The sequence below is a fragment of the Tursiops truncatus genome, chromosome 8 (assembly GCF_011762595.2).
Source record: "Tursiops truncatus isolate mTurTru1 chromosome 8, mTurTru1.mat.Y, whole genome shotgun sequence".
Taxonomy (NCBI): domain Eukaryota; kingdom Metazoa; phylum Chordata; class Mammalia; order Artiodactyla; family Delphinidae; genus Tursiops; species Tursiops truncatus.
Genome location: NC_047041.1, coordinates 29,780,763 through 29,805,183, shown reverse-complemented (window position 1 = coordinate 29,805,183; position 24,421 = coordinate 29,780,763). Strand labels below are relative to the sequence as shown.

The window sequence follows — 24,421 nt, the reverse complement described above, 5'->3', positions numbered from 1 at the left end:
CTATATGCAAGGTGTTGATCTAAGCCCTGGGAATTTATAAGTGAGTAATTCCTGCCCTCATGGAGATGAAAATTAAGTAATTACTTACACTAAACAAATAAGCATTTACACTAAATTATGATTAAAGACAAGTATAGGATGCTATAGAAGTAAGTTACTTAGTTTGGAGAATTAGGAAAACCTCCTTGACTTTTTAATTTCCTGTTCCTGTAACTCATCAATGAGCATCTTTGTTGTGTACAAAGATTTGACAGTTGGTCAATGAAATGTAACCATCATGTTTTGTGTAGTGACTTTTCACTGTCATGTTTATCTCACCAAAGAAATTATTTTTGGTCAGTTTTTTTTTTTTTTTTATCGGGGAAGGCCTAGTGTATGATTAATTTTTGTAGATATGCTTCAGGTGCTTGAAAAATTAACTCTTTAAAATGTTCTTCACTTACAAAATGGGGATATCTAACTCACTTGTGTTTAAGAATAATTGTAATATCTTTATATAATATATAAAATATTTAATGCCACTTACAGTTGTAGTAGGAGATCTTAATAATTATTATCCAAATATTTAAAATTTTTTTAACCACAGTTGGAGGCTTAGAGTGGTATTTAAAATGACTCTTTACCTAGCCAGAAAGCCTAAAAATTCTTGAATGGTTATAGAATTTTATCTAAAGGTTCTTTTTACAGTAATTAGAACTATCACATCAAGGTAAGTTTACTAGAATTCATCGTCTTGTCTTTCTTCTTCCATTCAATGTGATATTGAGTACAACCAAAGTAGTTGTTTTCTATTTTTTTTTTTTTTTTTCCCGTGGTACGTGGGCCTCTCACTGTTGTGGCCTCTCCTGTTGCGGAGCACAGGCTCCGGACGCACAGTCTCAGTGGCCATGGCTCACGGGCCCAGCCGCTCCGTGGCATGTGGGATCTTCCCAGACTGGGGCACGAACCCATGTCCCCTGCATCGGCAAGCGGACTCTCAACCACTGCGCCACCAGGGAAGCCCCCAAAGTAGTTTTTATTAATACTTGGATGAGTAACTTATTGCATGTAGAATTTGAAAATTTCTGCATCAATTTGAAATCATAGTAGAAAATTTTAAAAGGCTTTTTTATTGTTAATGTAAAAATCCTTTTTTTCTAATATGTCTATTTAAATTATTTATGAATTTATTTGATAATTTATTCAACTAAATTGACTCATCACCAAGTACTTATAACTGGAAAAGCAATCATGAATAATTTGTATTGTTAACATACATATTAATTTTAACATATTTGTGTTATTGCTGTTAATAGCTTCATTCATTATCTGTAAGGACTTTTGTAAATCTAAGGTAATAAAGGAATTCATATGTATTCTTATTTATTCTCTTAGGATAGTAACTTTATCACAGCTCTTGAGTTGGCAGTACGTTTTGGGAAAACCCTTATTATACAAGAAATGGATGGTATAGAACCTGTTCTTTATCCATTATTGAGACGAGATCTGGTTGCTCAAGGTAAATGAATATTTGACAGTTTCCAGAGAGTAACTACTTTTTAAATCCAAAATAATTAACTTCATTAACTAACTTCGACATTTTTGGTCTTTTCAGTGAATCTAAAGAGAGGAAAACTTTTTGGGGACTGTATTATAGTAATGTCATCAGAATATAATAGTAACAGCAAGTAAAAAACTTAAAGTGCCTTTGTAAAAGAGGCACCATGTTAGGGTCTCCCGCACCATTCCCAGGAACAATATTTTACCAGGAAGACTCAAGGGATTCAGCACTCATGGCTTAGATTTATTGCAGGGAAAGGTTGCAAAGCAAAGTCAGTAAAGAGAAAAGGCACATAGGGTGAAGTCAGGAGTCAAGAACCTAGGTGCAAGCTTCCAAGAGTCTTCTTTCATTGGAGTCACACAGAATGTGCTAATTCCCCCAGGGCTGAGTTGTGACAACACGTATGAAAGTTGTCTACCAAGGAAGCTTATTAGAGACTCAGTGTCCAGAGTTTTTATTGGGGCTTATTATGTAAGCACACTCTGTCTAGCAGGTAGCAAAATTCCAGACTCCCCAAAGGAAGGCAAGTGTTCAGCGTAAACCGTATTGTTTGAACAAATAGCTTAAGCACAGTGAGCCACTCTTACCTATTCTGGGAATGGTGAGAACCTTAACAAAATCCAAATTCCCATACAATGGTTATGGGCCAACCTTGCAAGCAGGCCTCTCTAAGGATACTGGTCTTAGGACTGTTATGTTACCTCCTTTCTGTGCAGGTACCTAACCCAGACTTTGATATTAGAAAAGTTATGTAAGAGCTTGTTGTGCAAAATGTCATAGACATGTACTTATATATAAGTACATACACTTACTTACACCACACACTTTGCTAGCACCACAAAGTTTAGAAAATTGGAGTTACTGGGGAGAAATAGAGAAAGAGAAATAGCAGAGAAATAGCAAAGAATGTACTATTTACTGATCACCTGTTATCCCACAAATAGGTATGCTTAGCCTAGCAGTGATTGATATGTTATGGAAAGAACCCTAGTAGTGGGACTGTTGCCGATATAACCTGGACTTACTTCCTGGGGTTCAGTCTCTGGTCTCAGTCTGTTCTTTCCTGGAGCTAATTCAGATCTGTTGAGCTACCTCTTGCTATGCTATCTTAAAGGGGGTGGAAATGAACCTTTAGGATCATCTGGATTTGACTCCCTTTAGTCTGTATGCTGACCCTTGAGCGCTCTTTAAATATATCTCAATGAGCTCTTACTGGTATTAGGTTTTGGCCATATCTGCTGCATTTTCTGAGAATGGAGTTTGACAAGGTCCCCTAAAATTGGATCTGGTAAAAAATGATAATATTCTACATCATGATTTGTTCACACAGTGAAACACTATTCTAGATAGTTGTTCAGGGCTGTTTGGGTCAATTTGTTAATTTCTGTTCACTTCATTGAGAAAAAGAGCATTACCTCTGCCCCTACCTTACTTTTTCCACCTTCAGTCCAGAGTCGCATATGTTCACGTCACATCAGTTGAAGTCTGTTATCCCCTTTGAGTATACTTCAGATTGTCCTTTTCTGCAGTTTTGAGTTCCTCATGAATAGCCATTTGTCGTCATACATTTCCTGCGGGGATAGAGGATGGTTGTCCTAGAAAGACGTAAAACAAAGCCTGTGTCCAAGTTCATTTACGTCCCAGATTACGTCTTAATCTAAGCAACACGAACTGCTTTCTACATAGTGATGTCAAAACAGGCACAAGTAATAGGAATAGAATGTACTTCTCCTCCTCAAATTTATGCAGTTCAAAAATCCCCTCAAATATGTATTGATCAAAAAGAAGAGCAAGGTACAATTCTTCGTCAAAGTCTCATTGTTTTAAATTTTCTGTTTCCTGTGTTCCTAGTAGCTCAGCCAAGGCAGAAGTTAGATGTAGAAGTTTGCAACTGTCAAATAGCTGAAGACTGCTTGACCAGCTATCTATGTAGAAGTTGCTGGAGGAGAGGCTAGTGTAGTTGGCAAATAGTTTAAGTTTTACTAGCAATAGATGTCAAAATTATTTTTATTAATCATTCTAATCCTTTACAGTTATTTCATTTCCATCTGGGGTTTGAGTATGGATTCGAGAGTTATAGTAGAGATGATAGCTAAACATTCTTGATTGGCTCTTTTAGACCAAATTCTTCACTTTAGGCACGACTGCTTCATACAGGCATATGTATGTGCAACATAAAGATTAACCTTGTGATTAATTGCTGTATCTGTTTCTAGAGGGTGGTTCTCCATATAGGTATGTCTTTGGTACCCCAGTTGAGTCTAGGCAGCTTAATGGCCTGAACACAGCTAGACCAGTGGTTCTCTAATGGTAGTGATTTTGTCCCCCAGGGGACATTTGGCAATGACTGGAGACATTTTTGGTTGTAACAACTTGGTGCGTCTATTCCAAGGATATCTTTAAAATGTACAGGGCATCTCCTCATAACAAATAATTTTCCAGTACAATTTGTCAGTAGTACTGAGGTTGAGAAACCCTAAGCTAGCTCACCAGTTCTGACCCATGAATCTCTGTACTGGTATATTTCAGTTATTTTCAGGGTGACATGCTTTATAGCCAAGAGCACTACTTGAAGCCAGTTCATTGTACAGAATATTCCATGCTATAGGTTGCCAAAAGTTTTACCTATGGATAGTGGATGGCTGTAGCATTCCATTGGATTTTCTTATCTGTGAGATTTTTTTGTAGACATCTGTAATTCTGTGCATCTGAAAGATATAGGGCTCAAAGACAAGGATTGGTTTACAACTGCTTGGATTACTTCCAGAGTTGGCACTTGCAGCTTTTACAGGAGCTGCCATTCAAACTTAGCCACATGTTTGTTGACCAGATAAATTATTAGGTTGTACTAAAATCTTCAGGTGTGGAATATGCTGCTTCTAGTAAAGTGAAGAAGGTATTCAGTTGTTGATTTTCTTTCTTTGTATATAGTGGCTATAAAGCCAGCAGTTTATTCTTAATAGGCTGTGGGATATTTCCTTGAGCAATGTTGATTTGATTATTTTTGTGGCCGGGTTTTTTGTTTATCTTCATGTAAGTCCCATCATCTTTAGTTAGTTAAGCTTGAAAGGTTTACAATACAATGTGAGCAATTTTATCAGTGGAGACCATTACCAAGATGTTACCTATATGATGGAATGTTTGTACCCATATGGCAGTTCACATGGTACTTGGATTTCTCTAATTCAGATGATAATATATTTCTGAAGAGTTTGGACCTGTTAAGGTATACTGCATATAAGAGATGAACTGATTTTCATCTTCTTCCCAGGGGAATGTAAAAAAGAAATCATTAATAATCATTAGCAGTGTTCAAGTATCTGCTGTGAGCAAAATATTTTTAATCATCGCTGTGTCAAGCATTGTGGAAGCAGTGGTGGCCACTTCCTGGTTTAAGTTTCATGGTCATAATAAACGTTCAAACAACTTTTATTTTGAAATCCAGACAGATAAAATTGTGTAGCACTCTTGCCTGGTGTAAAAAGAATAACTTTCTTTTTCACTTCCTAACATGATGCATTTCTTTCAACTATAAGTATTGGCCGGATTTGGGTACACTTTATAGGCAGGTCTTGCCTGTATCTTTGGCTAATTGTTAAAGAAGTCATCAAGGCATCACAATAAACAAAGCCAATTAATGTATCTGTACATACAGGTGCTCCAAATCTATTAGATATGTTAACCAAAAAAATCGAAACAAAATACACTCAATCCTGATCCAGGCTCAGAAACCAAAATAATAGCCATGTAAGTTGAGGCTTCCCCTGGAAAGAGAATGTGAGACCAAATCTTGTACTTGTGCCTAATCATTCTGTTTCCACAGTTCTCTAAAGTACAGTACAGATTTTGTGCCCAGGAGAAAAATGTAGTCAAAATTAACTCCATCGTAGGTTAACTCCAATGTAAATTAAGACTTTATACAGTTAAGACTGTGTTGGACTTTTATAGTTCTACATGTAATATTTTCTAAGAGTAGTGTAAGGGACTTATGTCCAAGGGTCTTTTTATACAATAAAACATTTATTTTGAAATATTTTTAAAAATGTTATATCAGAATAATGCATTGATGGGTTACACAATCAAATAGTATAGGATGGCAAGAGTGTTCTTTCCCTCCCCTCTTCATGACTAGTCTTACAAGAGAAAATCAGTTACTTCTTAATTTTCACTTTTTATTGAGATACACTTACAATTGTATAGTTTAATGATTTTTACAAATGGAATACACTTCTGTAAGCACCCAGATCAAGATACAGAACTTTTTCAGCATTCCAAACTCCTTTGTTTACCACTGTCCCCCACAAGGATAACCACATTCCTGCCTTATAACAGATAAGTTTTACTTGTATTTGTACATTGCATAAATGAGGAAGAAAAAAAGCAGCACCTGACTACTATGGGCTGGAAGCTGGCCAGGCTCTACAGCTTGACCATGGTGCTCTCCTGTTGAACATAAACCATTTCACAGAACACCATCAACAGGCAGGTCACTCTGTGACCATAAGCATGTCAGCGCACAAAAACGAGGACACTTCCATGCCACAAAGATAACTAAACATCCTCTTCTCCCTGCTCTTATGAGTGACTTCTGCTTTTTTACCCATATAGCTTAGTCTGACACCATTTCTGACACCTCCTAGATATCAACAAAATTATTGATACAAATCAGAATTGTCTGGTCTTTCTGATAGCATCCATTCCCCAGCAAAACCGCACTTTCTTTGAACCATTCTGAAATCACCCAGTGTTAAGTCCATCTTCTATAAAAAGCATCTCTGAATACCTTTTTACTGAGACAAGGTGCAGTTTCCCATGGTGATCTATCTTTCATTGTAAGTTGCCGGTATACCCGAGCTGAGACCCTTTAAACGGAGTTTATGTTTTAACTAATTAGTTAACTGAATAATTTTTAATTGAAGTATAGTTGATTTACAAAACTATATTAGTTTCAGGTGTACACATAGTGATTAAATGTTTTTATGGATTATACTTCGCTTAAATTTATTAAAAAACAGTGGCTGTATTTCCCTGTGCTGTACAGCAGCTGTCCCCAACCTTTTTGGCACCAGGGACTGGTTTCATGGAAGACAGTTTTTCCACGGATAGGGTGTAGGGGATGGTTCAGGTGGTACCAGTCCGCGGCCCAGGGGTTGGGGACCCCTGTTGTACGGTATATCCTTGTTGCTTATTTATTTTATACATAGTAGTTTGTATCTCTTAATACCATACCCCTGTCTTCCCCTTCTCCCCTTCTCTCTCCCCACTGGTAAGCACTAGTTTGATTTCTGTTAGTCTGTTTGTTTTGTTATATACTTTGACTTCTTTTATTTTTTAGATTCCACATATAAGTGGCAATATAGAGTATTTGTCTTTCTCTGTCTGACTTATTTCACTAAGCATAATACCCTCTAGGTTCATCCATGTTACTGAAAATTGCAGAATTTCTTTCTTTTTATGACTAATATTTCATTGTGTGTATATGTATATATTTTCAATATATATTGATATATATATATGGTATATACATATATACCACATCTGTTTTATCCATTCATCTATTAATGGACACTTAGGTTGCTTCTGTATCTTGGCTATTGTAAATAATGCTGCTATGAACATTGGAGTACATATACTTTTCAAATTAGTGTTTTTGTTTACCTTGGAAGTTTACCCAGCAGTAAAATTGCTGGATCATATGGTAGTTCTATATTTAGTTTTTGGAGTAGCCTCCATACTGTTTTCCACAGTGACTGTACCAATTTACATTCCCACCAACAGTGTACTAGGGTTCCCTTTTCTCTACATCCTCGCCACCATTTGTTATTTGTGGTCTTTTAAATGATATCCATGCTGCCAGACGTGAGGTGATAGCTCATTGTGGTTTTGATTGTATTTCTCTGACGATAACAGTGTTTAGCATTTTTTCATGTGCCTGTTGGCCATCTGCATCTCTTCTTTGGAAAATGTCTGTTCAGGTCTCCTGCCCAATTTTTAATCGGGTTGTTTGCTTTTTGATGTTGAGTTATATGAGATGTTTATATATTTTGGATATTAATCCCTTATTGATCATATCATTTGCAAATATTTTCTCCTGTTCAGTAGTTGTCTTTTTGTGTTGTCAATGGTTTCCTTTGCTGTGTAAAAGCTTTTAGGTTTGATTAGGTCTCATTTGTTTATTTTTGCTTTTTTTCCTTTTGCCTGTGGAGGCAGATCCAAAAAATACTGCTATGACTTATCTAAAAGAGTATTCTGCCTTCTCTTTTAGGAGTTTTATTTTTTTAGATCTTACATTTAATCTGTTTTGAATTTACTTTATATATGGTGTGATAAAATGTCCTAATTTTATTCTTTTACATGTAGCTGTCCAGTTTTTCCAGCATCGCTTATTGAAGAGACTGTCTTTCCTCCATTGTGTATTCTTGACACATTTGTTGTAGATTAATTGACCATAAGTGCATGGGTTTCTTTCTAGGCTCTCTATTTTGTTCCATTGAACTGTGTGGCTGATTTTCTGCCAGTATCATGCTATTTTGATTACTTTCTAGTATATTCTGAAGACTGAGAGCATAATACCTCCAGCTTTGTTCTTTTTTCTCAAGATTACTTTAGAAATTTGGGATCTTTTGTTGTTCCATATAAATTTTAGGATTATTTGTTCTAGTTGTGTGAAAAATGTCATGGATATTTTTTTAAAATTTATTTAATTTATTTATTTTTGGCTGTGTTGGGTCTTTGTTTCTGTGTGAGGGCTTTCTCTAGTTGCGGCAAGCGGGGGCCACTCTTCATCACGGTGTGCGGGCCTCTCACTATCGCGGCCTCTCGTTGTGGAGCGCAGGCTCAGTAGCTGTGGCTCACAGGCCTAGTTGCTCCGCGGCATGTGGGATCTTCCCAGACCAGGGTTTGAACCCGTGTCCCCTGCATTGGCAGGCAGATTCTCAACCACTGCGCCACCAGGGAAGCCCTGCCATGGGTATTTTGATAGAGATTGCATTGAATCTTTAGATTGCTTTGGGTGCTATGGATATTTTAACAATATGAATTCTTCCAATTGAAGACATTGGAATATCATTCCATTTCTTTGTATCAGCTGCAGTTTCCTTCTTAAATGTTTTATAGTTTTCAGAGTAGGATTTTCACGTCCTTTGTTAAGTTTATTCCTCAGTGTTTTATTCTTTTTAATGTGATTTTAAACAGGATTGTTTTCTTGCTTTCTCTTTCTCATAGTTCATTGTTAGTGTATAGAAAAGCAACAGATTTCTGTATGTTAATCTTGTGTCCTTCAAATTTACTGAATTCATTTATTAGTTCTAACAGTTTTTTGGTGGAGACTTTAGGGTTTTGTTTATATAGTTTTATGTCATCTGCAGATAGTAGCAGTTTTACTTTTCCCTTCCAATTTGGATACTCTTTATTTCTTTTTCTTGTCTGAATACTGTATCTGGGACTTCCAATACTATGTTGAATAGAATTGGTGAGATGGGCATCCTTCTCTTATTGCTGATTTGAGAGGAAAGGCTTTCTTTTCACCTTTTCACCATTGAGTATGATGTTAGCCATGGGTTTGTCATAAACGGCCTTTATTATGTTTAGATATGCTCCCTGTAAACCCACTTTGATGAGAGTTTTTATCACAAATGGATGTTGAATTTTGTCAAGTGCTTTTTTTGTGTTTATTGAGATGATCATGTTATTTTTATTCTTTCTTTTGTTAATGTGATGTATCATTGATTGATTTGCAAGTATTGACCCTTGCATCCCTGGAATAAATCCCACTTGATGATGGTGTATGATCCTTTTTATTTTTTATTGAGTTTGGTTTGCTAATATTTTGTTGAGGATTTTTTCATCTATATTCATCAGAGATATTAGCCCTTAATTTTCTTTTGTTGTAGTGTCTTTGTCTGGTTTTGTTATCCAGGTAATGGTGGCCTCATAGAATGAATTTGGGAGTGTTCCATCCTTTTCACTTTTTCGGAATACTTTGAGAAGGATAGGCATTAACTCTTCTTTATGTGTTTGGTAGAATTCCCTTGTGAAGCCAGAGGGTCCTGGATTTGCTGGGAGGTTTTTTGTTACAAATTCAATTTCACTGTTAGTAATTGGTATGTTCAGATGGTCCCTTTCTTCCTTGTCAGGTTATACGTTTCTAGAAATGTGTCCATTTCTTCTGGGTTGTCTATTTTGTTGGCATATAACTGTTCATAGTATTCTTTTATTATTTTTTATATTTCTGTGATAATGGCTGTAATTTCTCCTCTTGCATTTCTTCTTTTGTTTATTTGCATTTTCTCTCTTTTGATGAGCCTGGCTAAAGGTTTATTTATTTTGTTTGTCTTTTCAAAAAACAAGCTCTTGCTTTCATTGACCTTTTCTATTGTTTTTTTTGTCTCTAATTTTATTTCTTTAATTTTATTTCCTTTCTAATATTTATTATTTCTTTCCTTCTGCTGACTTTGGACTTTATTTGTTCTTCATTTCCTAATTCCTTTAGATGATAGGTTAGGTTGTTTATTTGAGATTTTTCTTATTTCTTGAGGTGGGCTTGCATTGCTGTAAACTTCTCTCTTAGAACTGCTTTTGCTGCATCCCATAGATTTTGGAAAGTTGTGTTTCCGTTATATTTTGTCTCAATGTATTTCCTGTTTTCCTCTTTAATTTCTTCACTGGCCCATTGGTTTTTCAGTAGCATGTTGTTTATTCCTCACATATTTGTGCTTTTCCCAGTTTTCTTCCTGTAACTGATTTCTAGTTTCATACTGTTGTGGTCAGAAAAAATGCCTGATATAATTTCTGTCTTCTTAAATTTGTTGAGACTTGTTTTGTGTCTTAGCACATTGTCAATCCTGGAGAACATTTCATGTGCAGTTAAAAAGAATGTGTATTCTGCTCTTTTGGGGTAGAATGTCCTGTAGATATCTATTAAGTCCAACTGGCCTGTGGTGTCATTTAAGACCCTGTTTCCTTATTGATTTTCTCTCTGGATGATCTGTCCACTAATGTAAGTGGTATGTTAAAGGCTCCTCCTATTCTGTTATTGTCAATTTCTCCCTTTATGTCTCTTAGTATTTGCTTTATATATTTAGGTGTTCCTGTATTAGGTGCATACACGTTAACAAGTGTAACATCCTGTACTTGTGTTGATCCTTTTATTATTACATGATGCTCTTCTTTGTCATAGACTTTGTTTTAAAGTCTACTTTGTCTGATATGAGTATTGTTACCTCTACTTTCTTGTTATTTCCATTTCCGTGAAATCTCTTTTCCATCCCTTCACTTTCAGTTAGTGTGTCTTTAGCTCTGAAGTCAGTCTCTTGTAAGCAGCACATAGATGGGTCTTTTTAATTAATTAATTAATTAATTAATTTTCTGGGTTTTTTTTTAACATCTTCATTGGAGTATAATTGCTTTGCCATGGTGTGTTAGTTTCTGCTTTATAACAGAGTGAATCAGTTATACATATACATATGTCCCCATATCTCTTCCCTCTTGCATCTCCCTCCCTCCCACCCTCCCTATCCCACCCCTCTTGGTGGTCACAAAGCACTGAGCTGATCTCCCTGTGCTATGCGGCTGCTTCCCACTAGCTAGCTATCTTACGTTTGGTAGTGTATATATGTCCATGCCGCTCGCTCTCTTTGTCCCAGCTTACCCTTCCCCCTCCCCGTATCCTCAAGTCCATTCTCTAGTAGGTCTGCATCTTTATTCCTGTCTTGCCCCTAGGTTCTTCTGACCATTTTTTATTTTTTTAGATTCCATATATATGTGTTGGCATAAGGTATTTGTTTTTCTCTTTCTGACTTACTTCACTCTGTATGACAGACTCTAGGTCCATCCACCTCACTACAGATAACTCAGTTTCATTCCTTTTTCTGGCTGAGTAATATTCCATTGTATATAAGCAACACATAGATGGGTCTTTTTTAATCCAATATTCCACCCTATGTCTTTTTTTTTTTTTTTTTTTTTGTGGTACGCGGGCCTCTCACTGTTGTGGCTTCTCCCGTTGCGGAGCACAGGCTCCGGACGTGCAGGCTCAGCAGCCATGGCTCACGGGGCCCAGCCGCTGCGCGGCATGTGGGATCTTCCTGGACCGGGGCACGAACCCGCGTCCCCTGCATCAGCAGGCGGACTCTCAACCACTGCGCCACCAGGGAAACCCCACCCTATGTCTTTTGATTGGAATATTTATTACATTGACATTTAAAGTAATTATTGATAGGTATGTCCTTATTGCCATTTTGTTACCTGTTTTCTGGTAGTTTTGAGTTCTTTATTGTTCGTTTTTTTCTTCGTTTAGATTCTTCCTTTGTGGTTTGATGATTTCCTTTCATGGTATGCTTGTGTTTCTTTCTCTCTAATTTTTGTATATCTATTGTAGGTTAGCAGGTTTTTCCTTTTCAGCACTTTGAGTATATCATGCCATTCCCTTCTAGCCTGCAAAGTTTCTGCAAAAATATGAGTTGGTAACCTTCTTTAGGTTCCCTTGTATGAGAGTCTTCATTTTTCTCTTGCTGCCTTTAGAATTTTCTCTTTAACTTTTGCTGATTTAATTATGATATGTCTTGGTGTGTGTCTTTTTAGTTCATCTTGTTTGGGACCCTCTGTGCTTCTTGTACCTGGATATCTGTTTCCTTCTTCAGGTTTATGAAGTTTTCAGCTATAATTTCATCAAATACATTTTCTACCCCGTTCTTTCTCTCTTCTTCTCTGGGACCCATATAATGCAGTGTTGGTACAACTGATGTTGTCCCAGAGATCCCTTAAACTGTTCTTCTTTCTTTCATCCTCTCTCCCTCCCTTTCTTCCTTCCTTCCTCCCTTCTTTCCTTCCTTCCTTTTCTCCCTTCTTCCCTTCCTTTCCTGATTTGGTTATTTCCATTATTCTATCTTCCAGATCACTTTTCTGTACTTGGGTATCACCTAGTCAGCTGTTAATCCTTCTATTGTGTTTTCCATTTCAGTTACAGTATTTTTCAATTCTAACTAATTCTTTTTTATATTTTCTAGTTCATTATTAAAATTCTCACTGTGTTCAGCTATTCTTTTCCCTGCTTCGGTTAGCATATTTTATTACTAATGCATTGAACTCCTAATCTGGTAAATTTTTAATTTCTGTCTCATTAGTTGTTTTTTTCAGGGATTTTCTCTTGCTCTTTCAATTGAGACAAATTCCTCTGCTCATTTTGCTTAACTTTCTCTGTCTTTATGAAATTAGGTGAAACTGTTGCCTATTGCAGTCTTTAATGGGTGCCTTTGTGTGGTACAGTCTGCTTGTGCCCAGTGGCTTTTGTGGGAGAGCTGAATCTGATGTGAACACAGAACATGTCTTTCCTCAGGTTTGCTGGCATCTATCACCTTGGTAGGAGGCTGGAGATGGAGTTGTTAGATCAGAGCCAGGTGTAGCTGGGGCTTTTTCTCTGCTCAGTGGTCATCACTGCTCTGTACGGGGTGGGGTCTGTTCCCAAGTTGCTGGAGCAGAAGTTTTTTTTTTTTTTTTCTCTCTCTTTTGTTGGATTCTTTTTTTTACATCTTTATTGGAGGATAATTGATTTACATTGTTGTGTTAGTTTCTGCTGTGTAACAGAGTGAATCAGCTGTACGTATACATATATCCCCATATCCCCTTCCTCTTGCGTCTCCCTCCCACCCTCCCTGTCCCACCCCTCTAGGTGGTCACAAAGCACTGAGCTGATCTCCCTGTGCTATGCAGCTGCCTCCCACTAGCTATCTGTTTTACATTTGGTAGTGTATATATGTCCATGCCACTCTCTCACTTCGTCCCAGCTTACCCTTCCCTCTCCCAGTGTCCTCAAGTCCATTCTCTGTGTCTGTGTCTTTATTCCCGTCCTGCCCCTAGGTTCTTCAGAACCATTGGTTTTTTTTAGAGTCCATATATATGTGTTAGCATATGGTATTTATTTTTCCCTGACTTACTTCACTCTGTATGACAGACTCTAGGTCCAGCCACTCACTACAAATAACTCAATTTCATTTCTTTTTATGGCTGAGTAATATTCCATTGTCTGTATGTGCCACATCTTTATCCATTCATCTGTTGATGGACACTTAGGTTGCTTCCACATCCTGGCTGTTGTAAATAGTGTGGAGCAGAAGTTTTGAGGGTTGGGTCTGAGCTGGCTCCATTCCCTTGAAATCTGTTTTCTCCTCAATCCCAGCACCAGCATTCTTGCCCAGGAGGGGAGCAGTGCCCGGGCAAGAGGGATTGGCATGGGCACTTGGCATTGGTCTGGGTGCGAATTGTGGCTGTCTGACCACAGACAGAAATCATGGCTGCTCTAATGTGCTGCCTGTGTAAGCATCAGTAATGGCTGCTCCCACCCTGCTCAGACACGCTTTAGGTCTGTGTTGCTTTTGTTTCTCACAGCTGAGCTTTCTGCTCAGCTGTAGCAGCCCTCACCCCAGTGAGGCTGGAGCAGTTGCTAGACTTAGAGTGGGATGTGTGCTGGAGCAGTCACAGGAAACCAGTCAGCCACCCATGCAGTTTCAGTCCACCCTCTCCGCCCTTTTTTGGAAGTAAGCAAGCGAGGATGTGCTCCTCATGAATGGAGTCCAGGCTTCTCACAGCCCTCCTGTTAGTTCCCCCAGCCCTCCAAACAGCAAGGAGACTCACATTCTCAGTGTCTGACAAGGGTGCCCAATTTGTGACTCAAACCACCTACTCCCTAGAGAGGATCTCTGTCTGTGTGATCGTTCTTCTTCTGAGTCCCCTTCTAGGGGCACAGGTCCAGACCTGATAGCTTCTCATCCATTTATACCCAATTCTATATGCATCTTTCTTACAGTCTTCTAGTTCTGCTAGCCTACAGTTAGCTTTCAGTGAGAACTGTTTCACGTGTAGACATATTTTTGATGTGTTCTGTATCCTCCTGCTTTGCCATCTTGATTTCTTCTCCCTGAGTTAATTTAGTTTTGTTTGTAATCTATATTCTGTGTATATATCAAGTTAGATTAATTATTTTAGGTGTTTGTCTATTGCATTTAATTTGTCAAATATATTGGTGTGTTTTCATATAATATTCTTATAACTTTAAAATTTCTGAGAGTTTTTCAATAATGTGTCTTTTTTTCGATATTGATAATTTTTTTCTCTTTTTCTTTGGTAGGTCAGTTTATCAATTTTACTGATTTTTTTCAAAATACCAGTTTTTAACTTTGTTGATTTTCTCTATTGTATTTTTAATTTTTGCTTTTTATTTATTTTATTCTTAATATTTTCCTTAGATTTTATTTGGTTGTCTTTTTTCTAGATTCTTGAAATAGAAATTCAAAGTATTGATAATTCATTATTTTCTTTTTCCTAATATATGCATTTTTTTTGTCTATAAACTTTCTGCTAAGCCCTTCTTCAGTTTCATACCACAAGTTTTGGTTTGTATTTTTTTAATTCATAAGTTACTCATTGCTTTTGTTGTTTAATTTCCAGGGAGTTAGATATTTTCTAGTTACCCTTTTGGGATTGGTTTCTAGCTTATCTCTGTTGTGGTCAGAAAACTTATTCTGTATTCAGTTTTTTAATCCTGTTGAAGCTTTTTTTATGATCTGGCATTGGCTAATTTTCACAAATATTCCGTGTACACTTGAGAATTATGTAAATTTTGCTCTTGGTTATTTTAATTTTCTCTAAAGTCAATTAATTCAAGTTTGTTAATAGTAACGTTCAGATTTTCTATACCTTTACTTTTTATTTCTATTTCTTCTATCATGTATTGAGAAGAAGTCTCTATGATTTTGAATTTTTTCTTTTAGTTCCATCAATTTTTACTTTAAATATTTTGAAGCTGTGTATTTGGATGCATACATATTTGGAATGTGCTGTCTTCCTGTTTGGTTATTTTCTTTATCATTATCAACTGTCTTTTGTCTCTAGAAGTATCTCAAGTTTTAGAATTTGGCATTAGAATGATTACACTAATTTTGGGGATTGGTGTTCGCATGGTATATTTTTCCATTCTTTTACTTTCAATTTTCTGTTGGTTTTCTTTATAAGGTGTGTTTCTCATAAACAGTGTATCATTTGGTTTTGCATTTTTATTCACCATGGCAGTGTTAATATTTGTAGTACAGTTTGTAGTACAGTTAACCAATTCATGCAATAACTAATGTAGTTTTCTAATTAACCTGGTAGTTTTTAATGGCTACCCTGTGTATAACAGTATGCGTCTGTGACTTATTTTTTTAATATAAATACTTTGAAACTTTTCCAGTATTGGTCTTTAACTCCATATACTCAATACCTGCCTTTGCATTATTGTTGTGCTGCATTTGTCATAGATTTTCAGTGGTTTTACTATGATGTCCTTAGAAGTAGTTTTCTTTGCATTTATCCTGCTTGCATTTTCTTGAATCATTCTAGTTGATGTAGAGTTATTACATTGAACCTTTAAATTTGTTTTTTACTAGTAATGGTTAAAGTTCAGCATTATTTTGATATTGTTTTTTAACCATTTACATATCCTCTTTCATAAAGTACATATTGAATTCTTTTCACATTAACTTTAAAAAGTTAAGTAAATTTTAAAATCTATTCTAGGATTCTCAAAAATTCATTACATTGTTTTTCTTAACATTAGAAAATAATCTTTGATAATATATATTTTTTACCTAAAAAATTATTTTTTATCAGTTAAAATCATAAGTAATGCATGTAATTGTTGATTGATTTTTCTGTATATGTTGTATAATTAATATAATTGTGTTTTATATTAGAATATAAAAAAACTCCTTTGTGACGCAGAAGTTTACTTTTTCTCAGTTTAATTTATTGCAAAGTACCTGTGTACGGCAGTCTGAATAAATCTTTTTTGACGTTAATAATGGATTCTTTGCAATTACTCATACGTTGTTAATTCCAGGTTTTTACCAGGTCATTCTGTTTTCAAGTGTTACATCTTAAATACTAGTACAATAAACACTTTGATGAATTTTGAAGTAGAGAATAATTAATAAGAGTTTCTATTTTTGTCATCTATAATCAAACATTTCAGAAAAATTGGTAATATCAAACATATAGTTAATGTTAAAACTATATTGAATATAAGTAGACATTCCTTTGATGCTTCAGTATCCTAGGATTGTCTTAATGAATATTATTTATCCTTGTTTGCATAAGTGCTGATTGATCAGTAGAGCATTCTCGTTAATAGTCTTTTGGGTGGCCTTGCTGTTGCTGTATTTTGGACTGTATCGAACAGCCTGTAGTAAAAACTATTTAGAAGTACTAGAAAATTATATTTTTTAATGTCATGTAGCAAAATACAGAATATTCCGGCCAACTAATTATGTCATTTTGAAAAAACAGGACCACGTTATGTGGTACAAATAGGTGACAAAATTATCGACTACAATGAAGAATTTCGCCTTTTTTTGTCAACAAGAAACCCAAATCCCTTTATTCCACCGGATGCAGCTTCCATCGTTACTGAGGTTAACTTTACTACAACAAGAAGTGGATTACGAGGACAGGTATATATGGACAATCATTTGCCTTAGAAATATTTAGTATCTTTGTATACTAATGAAATATTTTGAGTGGGAAGCTGTTTTGTTAAACTGATTAGCATTTAAACTCATGATTTTGAAAATATACTTGCAGATCAGTAACACATTTGGGTTTATTTCATTTTCCATTAGTGTTAGAATTGTATATTTGTTGCTAATGTCAAATTGCTACTTCTTCCAGTATAACTTTAATTTTACAGTCTACGTCTGTCATATTTGTTAGAATTTGAGAAATGGAGGATCATACATGTTAAGATTAGCAACTTTATTTTTTTTAACTGTGAAAACTGAAGTTTAAATGTTAAAATTGCAGTTATTGACTTATTCAGCTAGGTGAGGGTCTTTGATTCCAAATCCAACATTTTTTTTTTTTTTTACTTAGAGCATTTGCATGTTTGAATTTACTTTATCTGTGTATGGCTTATTACATTTTATAGTTATTACATGAATTACAAAATGATTTTCATGTACAGATTTTTACTTATACACTCCCTTACTCATTTTTCCTCTTTAAAGATATCCTGTTGACTTTTTTAGTATCATCCTGTTTTCTACCATCTAACAATAGTATATTTTTCTCTTTTGATTTATATGATAGCATGTATATTTACCATGGTTTTTACTTTATTGTAATTTTTAAAACTCTGCTATTAAAATATTTTTCTTACCATACTAGATGACTCACTGCATATTTTTATGAACAATGTCTTTTGATTGGCTTGATGATACTTCTCATAAATAAAACAATGTACAGATTACTCAGAGCTTGGCAGAATTGACAGATTCCTTCTTCTATATAAAAGATCTCCACAGTAATTGCTGAAAAGGGCTATTTAGGTATTACTTTAACAAGAACTGAATGAACATGCTTATACAATAGATTTCAAATTAATATATTTTATGACATGCAAATGTCATTTCCTATTTTAAAGTTTCAAACTGAAGAATTTGACATAGCAGTTTTCAACAGCTTTATTAAGATTCAGTTCATATATCATACAATTCACCCCTTGAAAGTTTACAATTCAATGCTTTTTTAGTGGAATTTCTGAGTTTTATGGTAACTCTATGTTTACCATTTTGAGGAATAGACAAAGTTTTCCAAAGTAGCTGCACAATTTTACTTTCCTACCAATAATGTATGAGGGTTCCCCTTTCTCCACATTCTGGCCAACATTTATTATCATTTGTCTTTTTAATTATAGCCATCTTAGTGGATGTGATGTGGTATCTCATTGTGATTTTAATATAGTATTTTAAGTAAGGCAACTATTTCTTTTTGTGACTACTTACCATTAAAAATGTTTGCTTCCATAGTTTTTATACATTTAATCTAATTTAAGAACTGAATATTACATGTTGATATGTTAAGTAATGCAATTTCTTATAGTGTCCTATAATATTTAACATTTTATCAATTAGTTAACTATTCAGTTTGCCTCTTTTGTCAGAAATAATTGTGAACGTGTCTCATATGTTTAACTAGAAGGAATGAAATGAAGTACATAGTAGTATCATTATACTTGTAATATATGATAAAACATAAGACCTGTTTGTGGGAAGTTTTCATTTTGGTTTGTTTTGTTTGAACTTTATTGCTAGAATAACCTTGGATTTTTTTTTAAGCTTTTGGCATTAACTATTCAGCATGAGAAACCTGATTTAGAGGACCAGAAAACAAAACTATTACAACAGGAAGAAGATAAGAAAATACAGTTAGCTAAGCTTGAAGAATCTCTTTTAGAGGTAAAATTGAGCTATTCAGGATATTTTTCATATTATATTATTTTGATTATAATCAAATATTGTTTTTTAAAAAATTATAGTACCTTTAGCATGTTTTTGGTTGTATCAAAGACACATCAATATGTATCTTAAAGTCAAAATTCAAATAGAAAAAGGTAGATGTCTTGGAATATAAGACTTCTAGGAGTAATGTTTAAGACAAGCAATTTTTAACTAATATCGTCTTTATACTGTATTATTTCATTAATATTTGATTTTATGCTCAGAAAAACATTCAAAGGTAGCATGAAATTATGATTTGATCTGTAACTTTAGTCTTTATTTTTATTAGGTTGATAAAATTAATACATATACAATGTTTTGATGATATAGTATCATATAATGATTTACAGTGTCTTTTGATACAGAAGGCTGTAAAATAATGAAATTCTTTTAAGAGAACATAAGTTCCCCAAAACATCATCAAATTAATGATAGTTAACATGGGCTTCTTTTAATTGATTATTTTAATATATATAATAATGTTCATATTATTTTATTAATTTTTCTGCAGACACTTGCCACATCTCAAGGCAATATTTTGGAAAATAAGGATTTGATTGAATCTTTGAATCAGACAAAAGCAAGCAGTGCACTTATTCAGGAGTCACTTAAAGAATCTTACAAACTCCAAATTTCTCTTGATCAAGTAAATATTTCCTTCTTTGTGATCTTATATTGTTTTCTTAAACTTTCATGTTAATATGATAAAAATTTTAGTACCAGGACTTCAGGGGAATGATGACTGCAAAAAAAGAAAGCTATTCAAAAACACCAGGTCCTTGGGTCTAATTCTTATTATAGAGATGGCGATAGATGTTGAGGGTATCAAGTGTAAGGAGTGCTGGTCATTGAGCCCTGCTGAGTACTACTGATTTCTGGCATGTTATCCAAAGTTCTAGAGCTATAAACTTGTACTGAAATTGAAAATGAACGTGTTTAAAATGACTATTAGAGAGCATCTTTGCCATTCCTGGAACTTTTCTTAAGTTAAGGCAAGTTAAGTATATCAATGAAAGAGTTAAAAGCTATTCTTTCCATCAAAAACATTTTTCTTCCCTACTCATCCTGGACCCCATGAATGTGTTGATCTGAACTCTTCTCTTAAAAATGGTTAAAATCCTTCTTGCTTTATTCTTTTGACATTTCCTAGAGCAAAATTTCAACCTTATATCAGTACAATGTATCTTTTTTTTTTTCCTCCTACATTCGGTGACAAAGATTTGCTGAAGAAAATCAAACAATGAAGCAGATTAATGTTATTGTGAATTCCCAGTCTCCAACCTGACCTGGACCCTTACTGACATCCTTTAATATTTCCCATTTCCCTCAATGACTTTTCCAAATGTTATTTTAGGTGTTTTTCAGCTGTTGCTCAAATTCTACACTTACATAGTATTAGTTTCTTCACTTGAGAAAGAGCTCTGTTGAAATCAGAATAAGAGAAAACCTATAGCCTGTTTCCAATCCAGTCATCCCACCTTCTCTACCATAGGTAAAATTGGCAGATGTCATAGCTGTCACTGTATACCAAAAGGATTTTGAACTTTCTGTGCCTTCTCTTTCCGAACAGGCATCTCTGAGTCACACACATAATTTTACCAGTATCATATTTATAATCCTGGTGCTTTGATCAGAATGACATGGAGAGCCTTCTCAGAGTTCAGTTCATAACCTCAAGGCCATTTAATCCTATGATCCTTTCATCTTTATCATCATTTACCTTCAGTCAGAATGAAAGCCCCTGTGATTATTGGTTCTATGCTTATGTTGAACAATGCTAGGTGCTTTATTATCTTAATGTGGACACTCGTTACAGTCTTCTACTTTACCTCTGCTTCCATCAGTGTTCTTGTTGGTACCAGTCCCACACACTAGATTCATTGTTCTAACTTTTCTCCACTGCAGGGGTAGCCTGTAGTGCCATGCTGTCTTACATGACCTACGTGACCTCTGATCACAACTGTTTACCATTCCATTTAACCCTAATACAGGTGCTTACCTCTTTCCCCTAATACAAGTATTCTTGGTCTTCATTGAAACCAACCCATGTACTACTTCTAGTTCTGTAATCAGAGGAGAGGGGAAGTATTTAGAATACATTGCTTGCAGTTACATAAAAATACAAAACAAAAGTGTAATATCTTAGGATTAAAAGAAGTATAAAAACTTAAAAATAGAAAAGCTGGATTATGCAGTTTCTTTATAAAATTCTGTGATTAATCTTTATTTGTTGTATGTATGTTGAAAGTAAGGCTGCGGCTAGATATGTGCATAGCAGTCTGTAGGTGGCAGTAAAACATTAGAACTAAGGTGTCACCCTTCCCGCCCCCCACCCCCACCCCTTGTTCCACAGGAGCGGGATGCCTATCTCCCTCTGGCTGAGAGTGCCAGCAAGATGTACTTCATTATCTCTGACTTGTCAAAAATTAATAACATGTACCGTTTTAGTTTGGCTGCATTTCTCCGACTTTTCCAGCGAGCTCTGCAAAACAAACAGGTATGCTGTTGGTTACCCCATAGCTGAGACTGAATGAGAGAGATTGCTTTACTAGCTGCTTAATTTATAATAATTTCCTGAGAAAAGTTGCTTGGAATTATATTTCAAAAGACCATATGTAACACTTTTAAACTATATTTAAAAGAAACTAGCTCCTTAGTTGCATTTTGTGTTTTTAACAAACTGTCCCAATGTGGCAGTCCTCTTAATGGAAATGATTTATGTTCTGAGTATAAATTAATAAATGATTGTCTTCTCAGATGATCATTAAAAAAAAACATGGATGATTCAGGAAGGTATAAAGATAAGAAATTATCCACATAATCCTATTACCTGGGGAAAACAACATTTAAAATTTCATTGTATACCAATGTTGTTTGAGGCTATAATACATACCCGATATTGTTCTAGAAAATGGGAATACAGGAATATACACTGTTTTATCAAGCTTGTATTCTAATGGAGGGAACAATATATTAAAGAATACACATAATTTTTACCAAAAGGTATAATACTGTGCTTTAAAAATATATTGTACAGGGGCTTCCCTGGTGGCGCAGTGGATGAGAATCCGCCTGCCAATGCAGGGGACATGGGTTCGTGCCCCGGTCCGGGAAGATCCCACATGCCGCAGAGTGGCTGGGCCCGTGAGCCATGGTCGCTGAGCGTGCGCGTCCAGAGCCTGTGCTCCGCAACGGGAGAGGCCAAAACAGTGAGAGGCCCGCGTACCACAAAAAAAAAAAAAAAAAAAAATATATATATATATATATATATATATATATAGTACACAATTTTCATGTCAATAAATACAAACCTACACAATATTTTTGAGAGCTTGTGAGGCTATACCCTACTTTATTTAGCTACCTCCTATAGGGTGTTATGGTTATCTCTGCTGAATATCTTATTACCCCCAAATTTAGCAGATTAAAACAATGTTTCTCTTATGCTCATGGATTCTATGGGGAATTTTGTCAGGGCACTGCAGGAATGGCTTACCTCTGCTTCACAAGGTCTGGGGTCTTGGTTGTGAGGAATTGAGAGTGCAAGTGGTTTTGGGGAGGCTTCACTTTCATATCTGGTACTTGAGGTGGGTGGACTTGATGACTAGGACTGCTGACTGCAGTACCTCTCCGTGAAGCTTGGCTTCCTCACAGCACAGAGTAATTGGATTCCTCATATTGCATACTGAGATACCAAACATGTATTTCAGTGAACAAGGCAGAAGCTGAATTGCCTTTTATGACCCAGCCTTGGGTCATTTCTGCTGTATTCTATGGGTTGAAGCAGTCAGAGCCTACACAGATTCAAGAAGGGGAAAGAGACTTTAATGATGGATGGAGGGTCAAAGAATTTGGGGGTTATGTTTAAAATAGCTATAGACACTTACAGGGCTTTTTCCCCAGTGTTTTGTTTCTCCAATTATTTTCCTAGTTAAATTCCTAGACTTGGATAGCTCGGGCAAAAATGCACATTTGTAAGCCTTTAGACAAATACTGTCTAATTATCCTTTGGAAATATATGCTGTTGGTATATTAAACTAATACAACAACAGGGGCCTTTTTAATCTACACCTTGAGCAAAAATGAATATTATATAACTTTTAATAAATATCCTATTAGGTAATTGAAAAATATTTCACTATATTTGAAAGTCTTTGGTCACTTGTAAGATAAATATCACTTGTAAGATAAATATCGGATTATTTGTGTTTTTTCTTTGGTAAATTATTATTTTTACAAATATGGTATTACTATTTTAAAATTTTACTTATAAGAGCTTATATATTAAGGACACTAAACCTTTGTCGTAAATATTTTGGGTTTATTAATTTGCTTTTTAATTTATTAAAAAATATATATATATATATATTTTGTGGTACGCGGCCTCTCACTGCTGCGGCCTCTTCTGCTGCGGAGCACAGGCTCCGGATGCTCAGGCCCAGCGGCCACGGGCCCAGCCGCTCCGCGGCACGCGGGATCCTCCGGGACGGGGCACGAACCCGCGTCCCCTGCATCGGCAGGCGGACTCTCAACCACTGCGCCACCAGGGAAGACCCTAAAAAATATTTTTATGAAACCAAATTCATCAAGTTGTTTATAATTTTTGTGTTCAGTATAATACTAATATAAGTGTTTTTTAGAATTATATTTTGGGTGAGAATAATTTGTTCTTTTAGATAGTTAGGAGTAAAATTTCATATCCGAGTAGGTTTACTTAAGTCTATCTTTCTGAGGAAAGATTATTATTCATTCAGTTAATATTTATCGCAGACTTACCATGTGGCAGGCATTTTTCTAGGTGCATGGGTGATATAATGGAGAATAAAACAGGAAAAAATCTTTGTCTTCATTGGCATGGACTACTTAATATTTTCATGAATGAGTTATTTCAGAAAATCTTTATTTGATTACAAATAATGATTAAAGTTTACTGATGTCTTTTCCACTAAAGTAAATCATTTGAAGTTGTTCTTACATTAGATTTGAAATAAAATGGCACCTAACGAAGAGCTTCTGCTTTGGGGGTAGGCTTTGTTAGTAAAATCTGTCATCTCAGTCCTGGGGGACAAGGTAAGCATTTTTCCCATGTATATATGTAATGTCCTTTGGACAAAGATAAGGTTTCAAGATGCAGGAAAGGGTTGAAGAATACATAATTGTGTTCTTTGTCCTTTGGTTTTAAAAAAAATTGAATTTTAATATGTTAAATTTAATCAAACCATTTATAATATTGTGCTGGTAGAAGAATTTTTACAAAAAACAGTAATAGTGTAAAGTCTGTGAGAGTTGGGTCATGATATATTGATCATATTTCTAATTTGCTGTGTCACAGGTAAATCTAGAGAGTCATTTATACTTAACTTCGTTTTTTATTAATAATTTTGTATAAATTACTTAGAAAGTACACAGTAATAAGTTCATTTAAAATTCATTCTTATCTTTTAGTAAAAAAATTGTATGTTAAAATTCAATGACCCTATAAAATATAAGGACTGAGAAATAAGTTAGAAGGTCTAAATCAACTTAGTAAAAATACTGGTTATTTTGTACTGTTTAGAAAAGCTTATAGCTCAGT

At 35.2% G+C, this 24,421-nt stretch overlaps 1 protein-coding gene across 5 annotated transcripts in view; it reads left to right on the top strand.

The window, feature by feature from the left end:
- The window catches only part of DYNC2H1 (dynein cytoplasmic 2 heavy chain 1), a 369,486-nt gene that overhangs the window by 154,308 nt on the left and 190,757 nt on the right, over positions 1-24,421 (top strand). For all 5 annotated transcript variants that reach the window (XM_073808267.1, XM_073808266.1, XM_073808265.1 and 2 more), the window contains 5 exons: positions 1,375-1,498; positions 16,859-17,022; positions 18,685-18,804; positions 19,358-19,492; positions 21,200-21,343. In XM_073808267.1, coding sequence (XP_073664368.1) covers positions 1,375-1,498; positions 16,859-17,022; positions 18,685-18,804; positions 19,358-19,492; positions 21,200-21,343 — 687 coding nt within the window. The remainder of the gene's footprint in view (positions 1-1,374; positions 1,499-16,858; positions 17,023-18,684; positions 18,805-19,357; positions 19,493-21,199; positions 21,344-24,421) is intronic.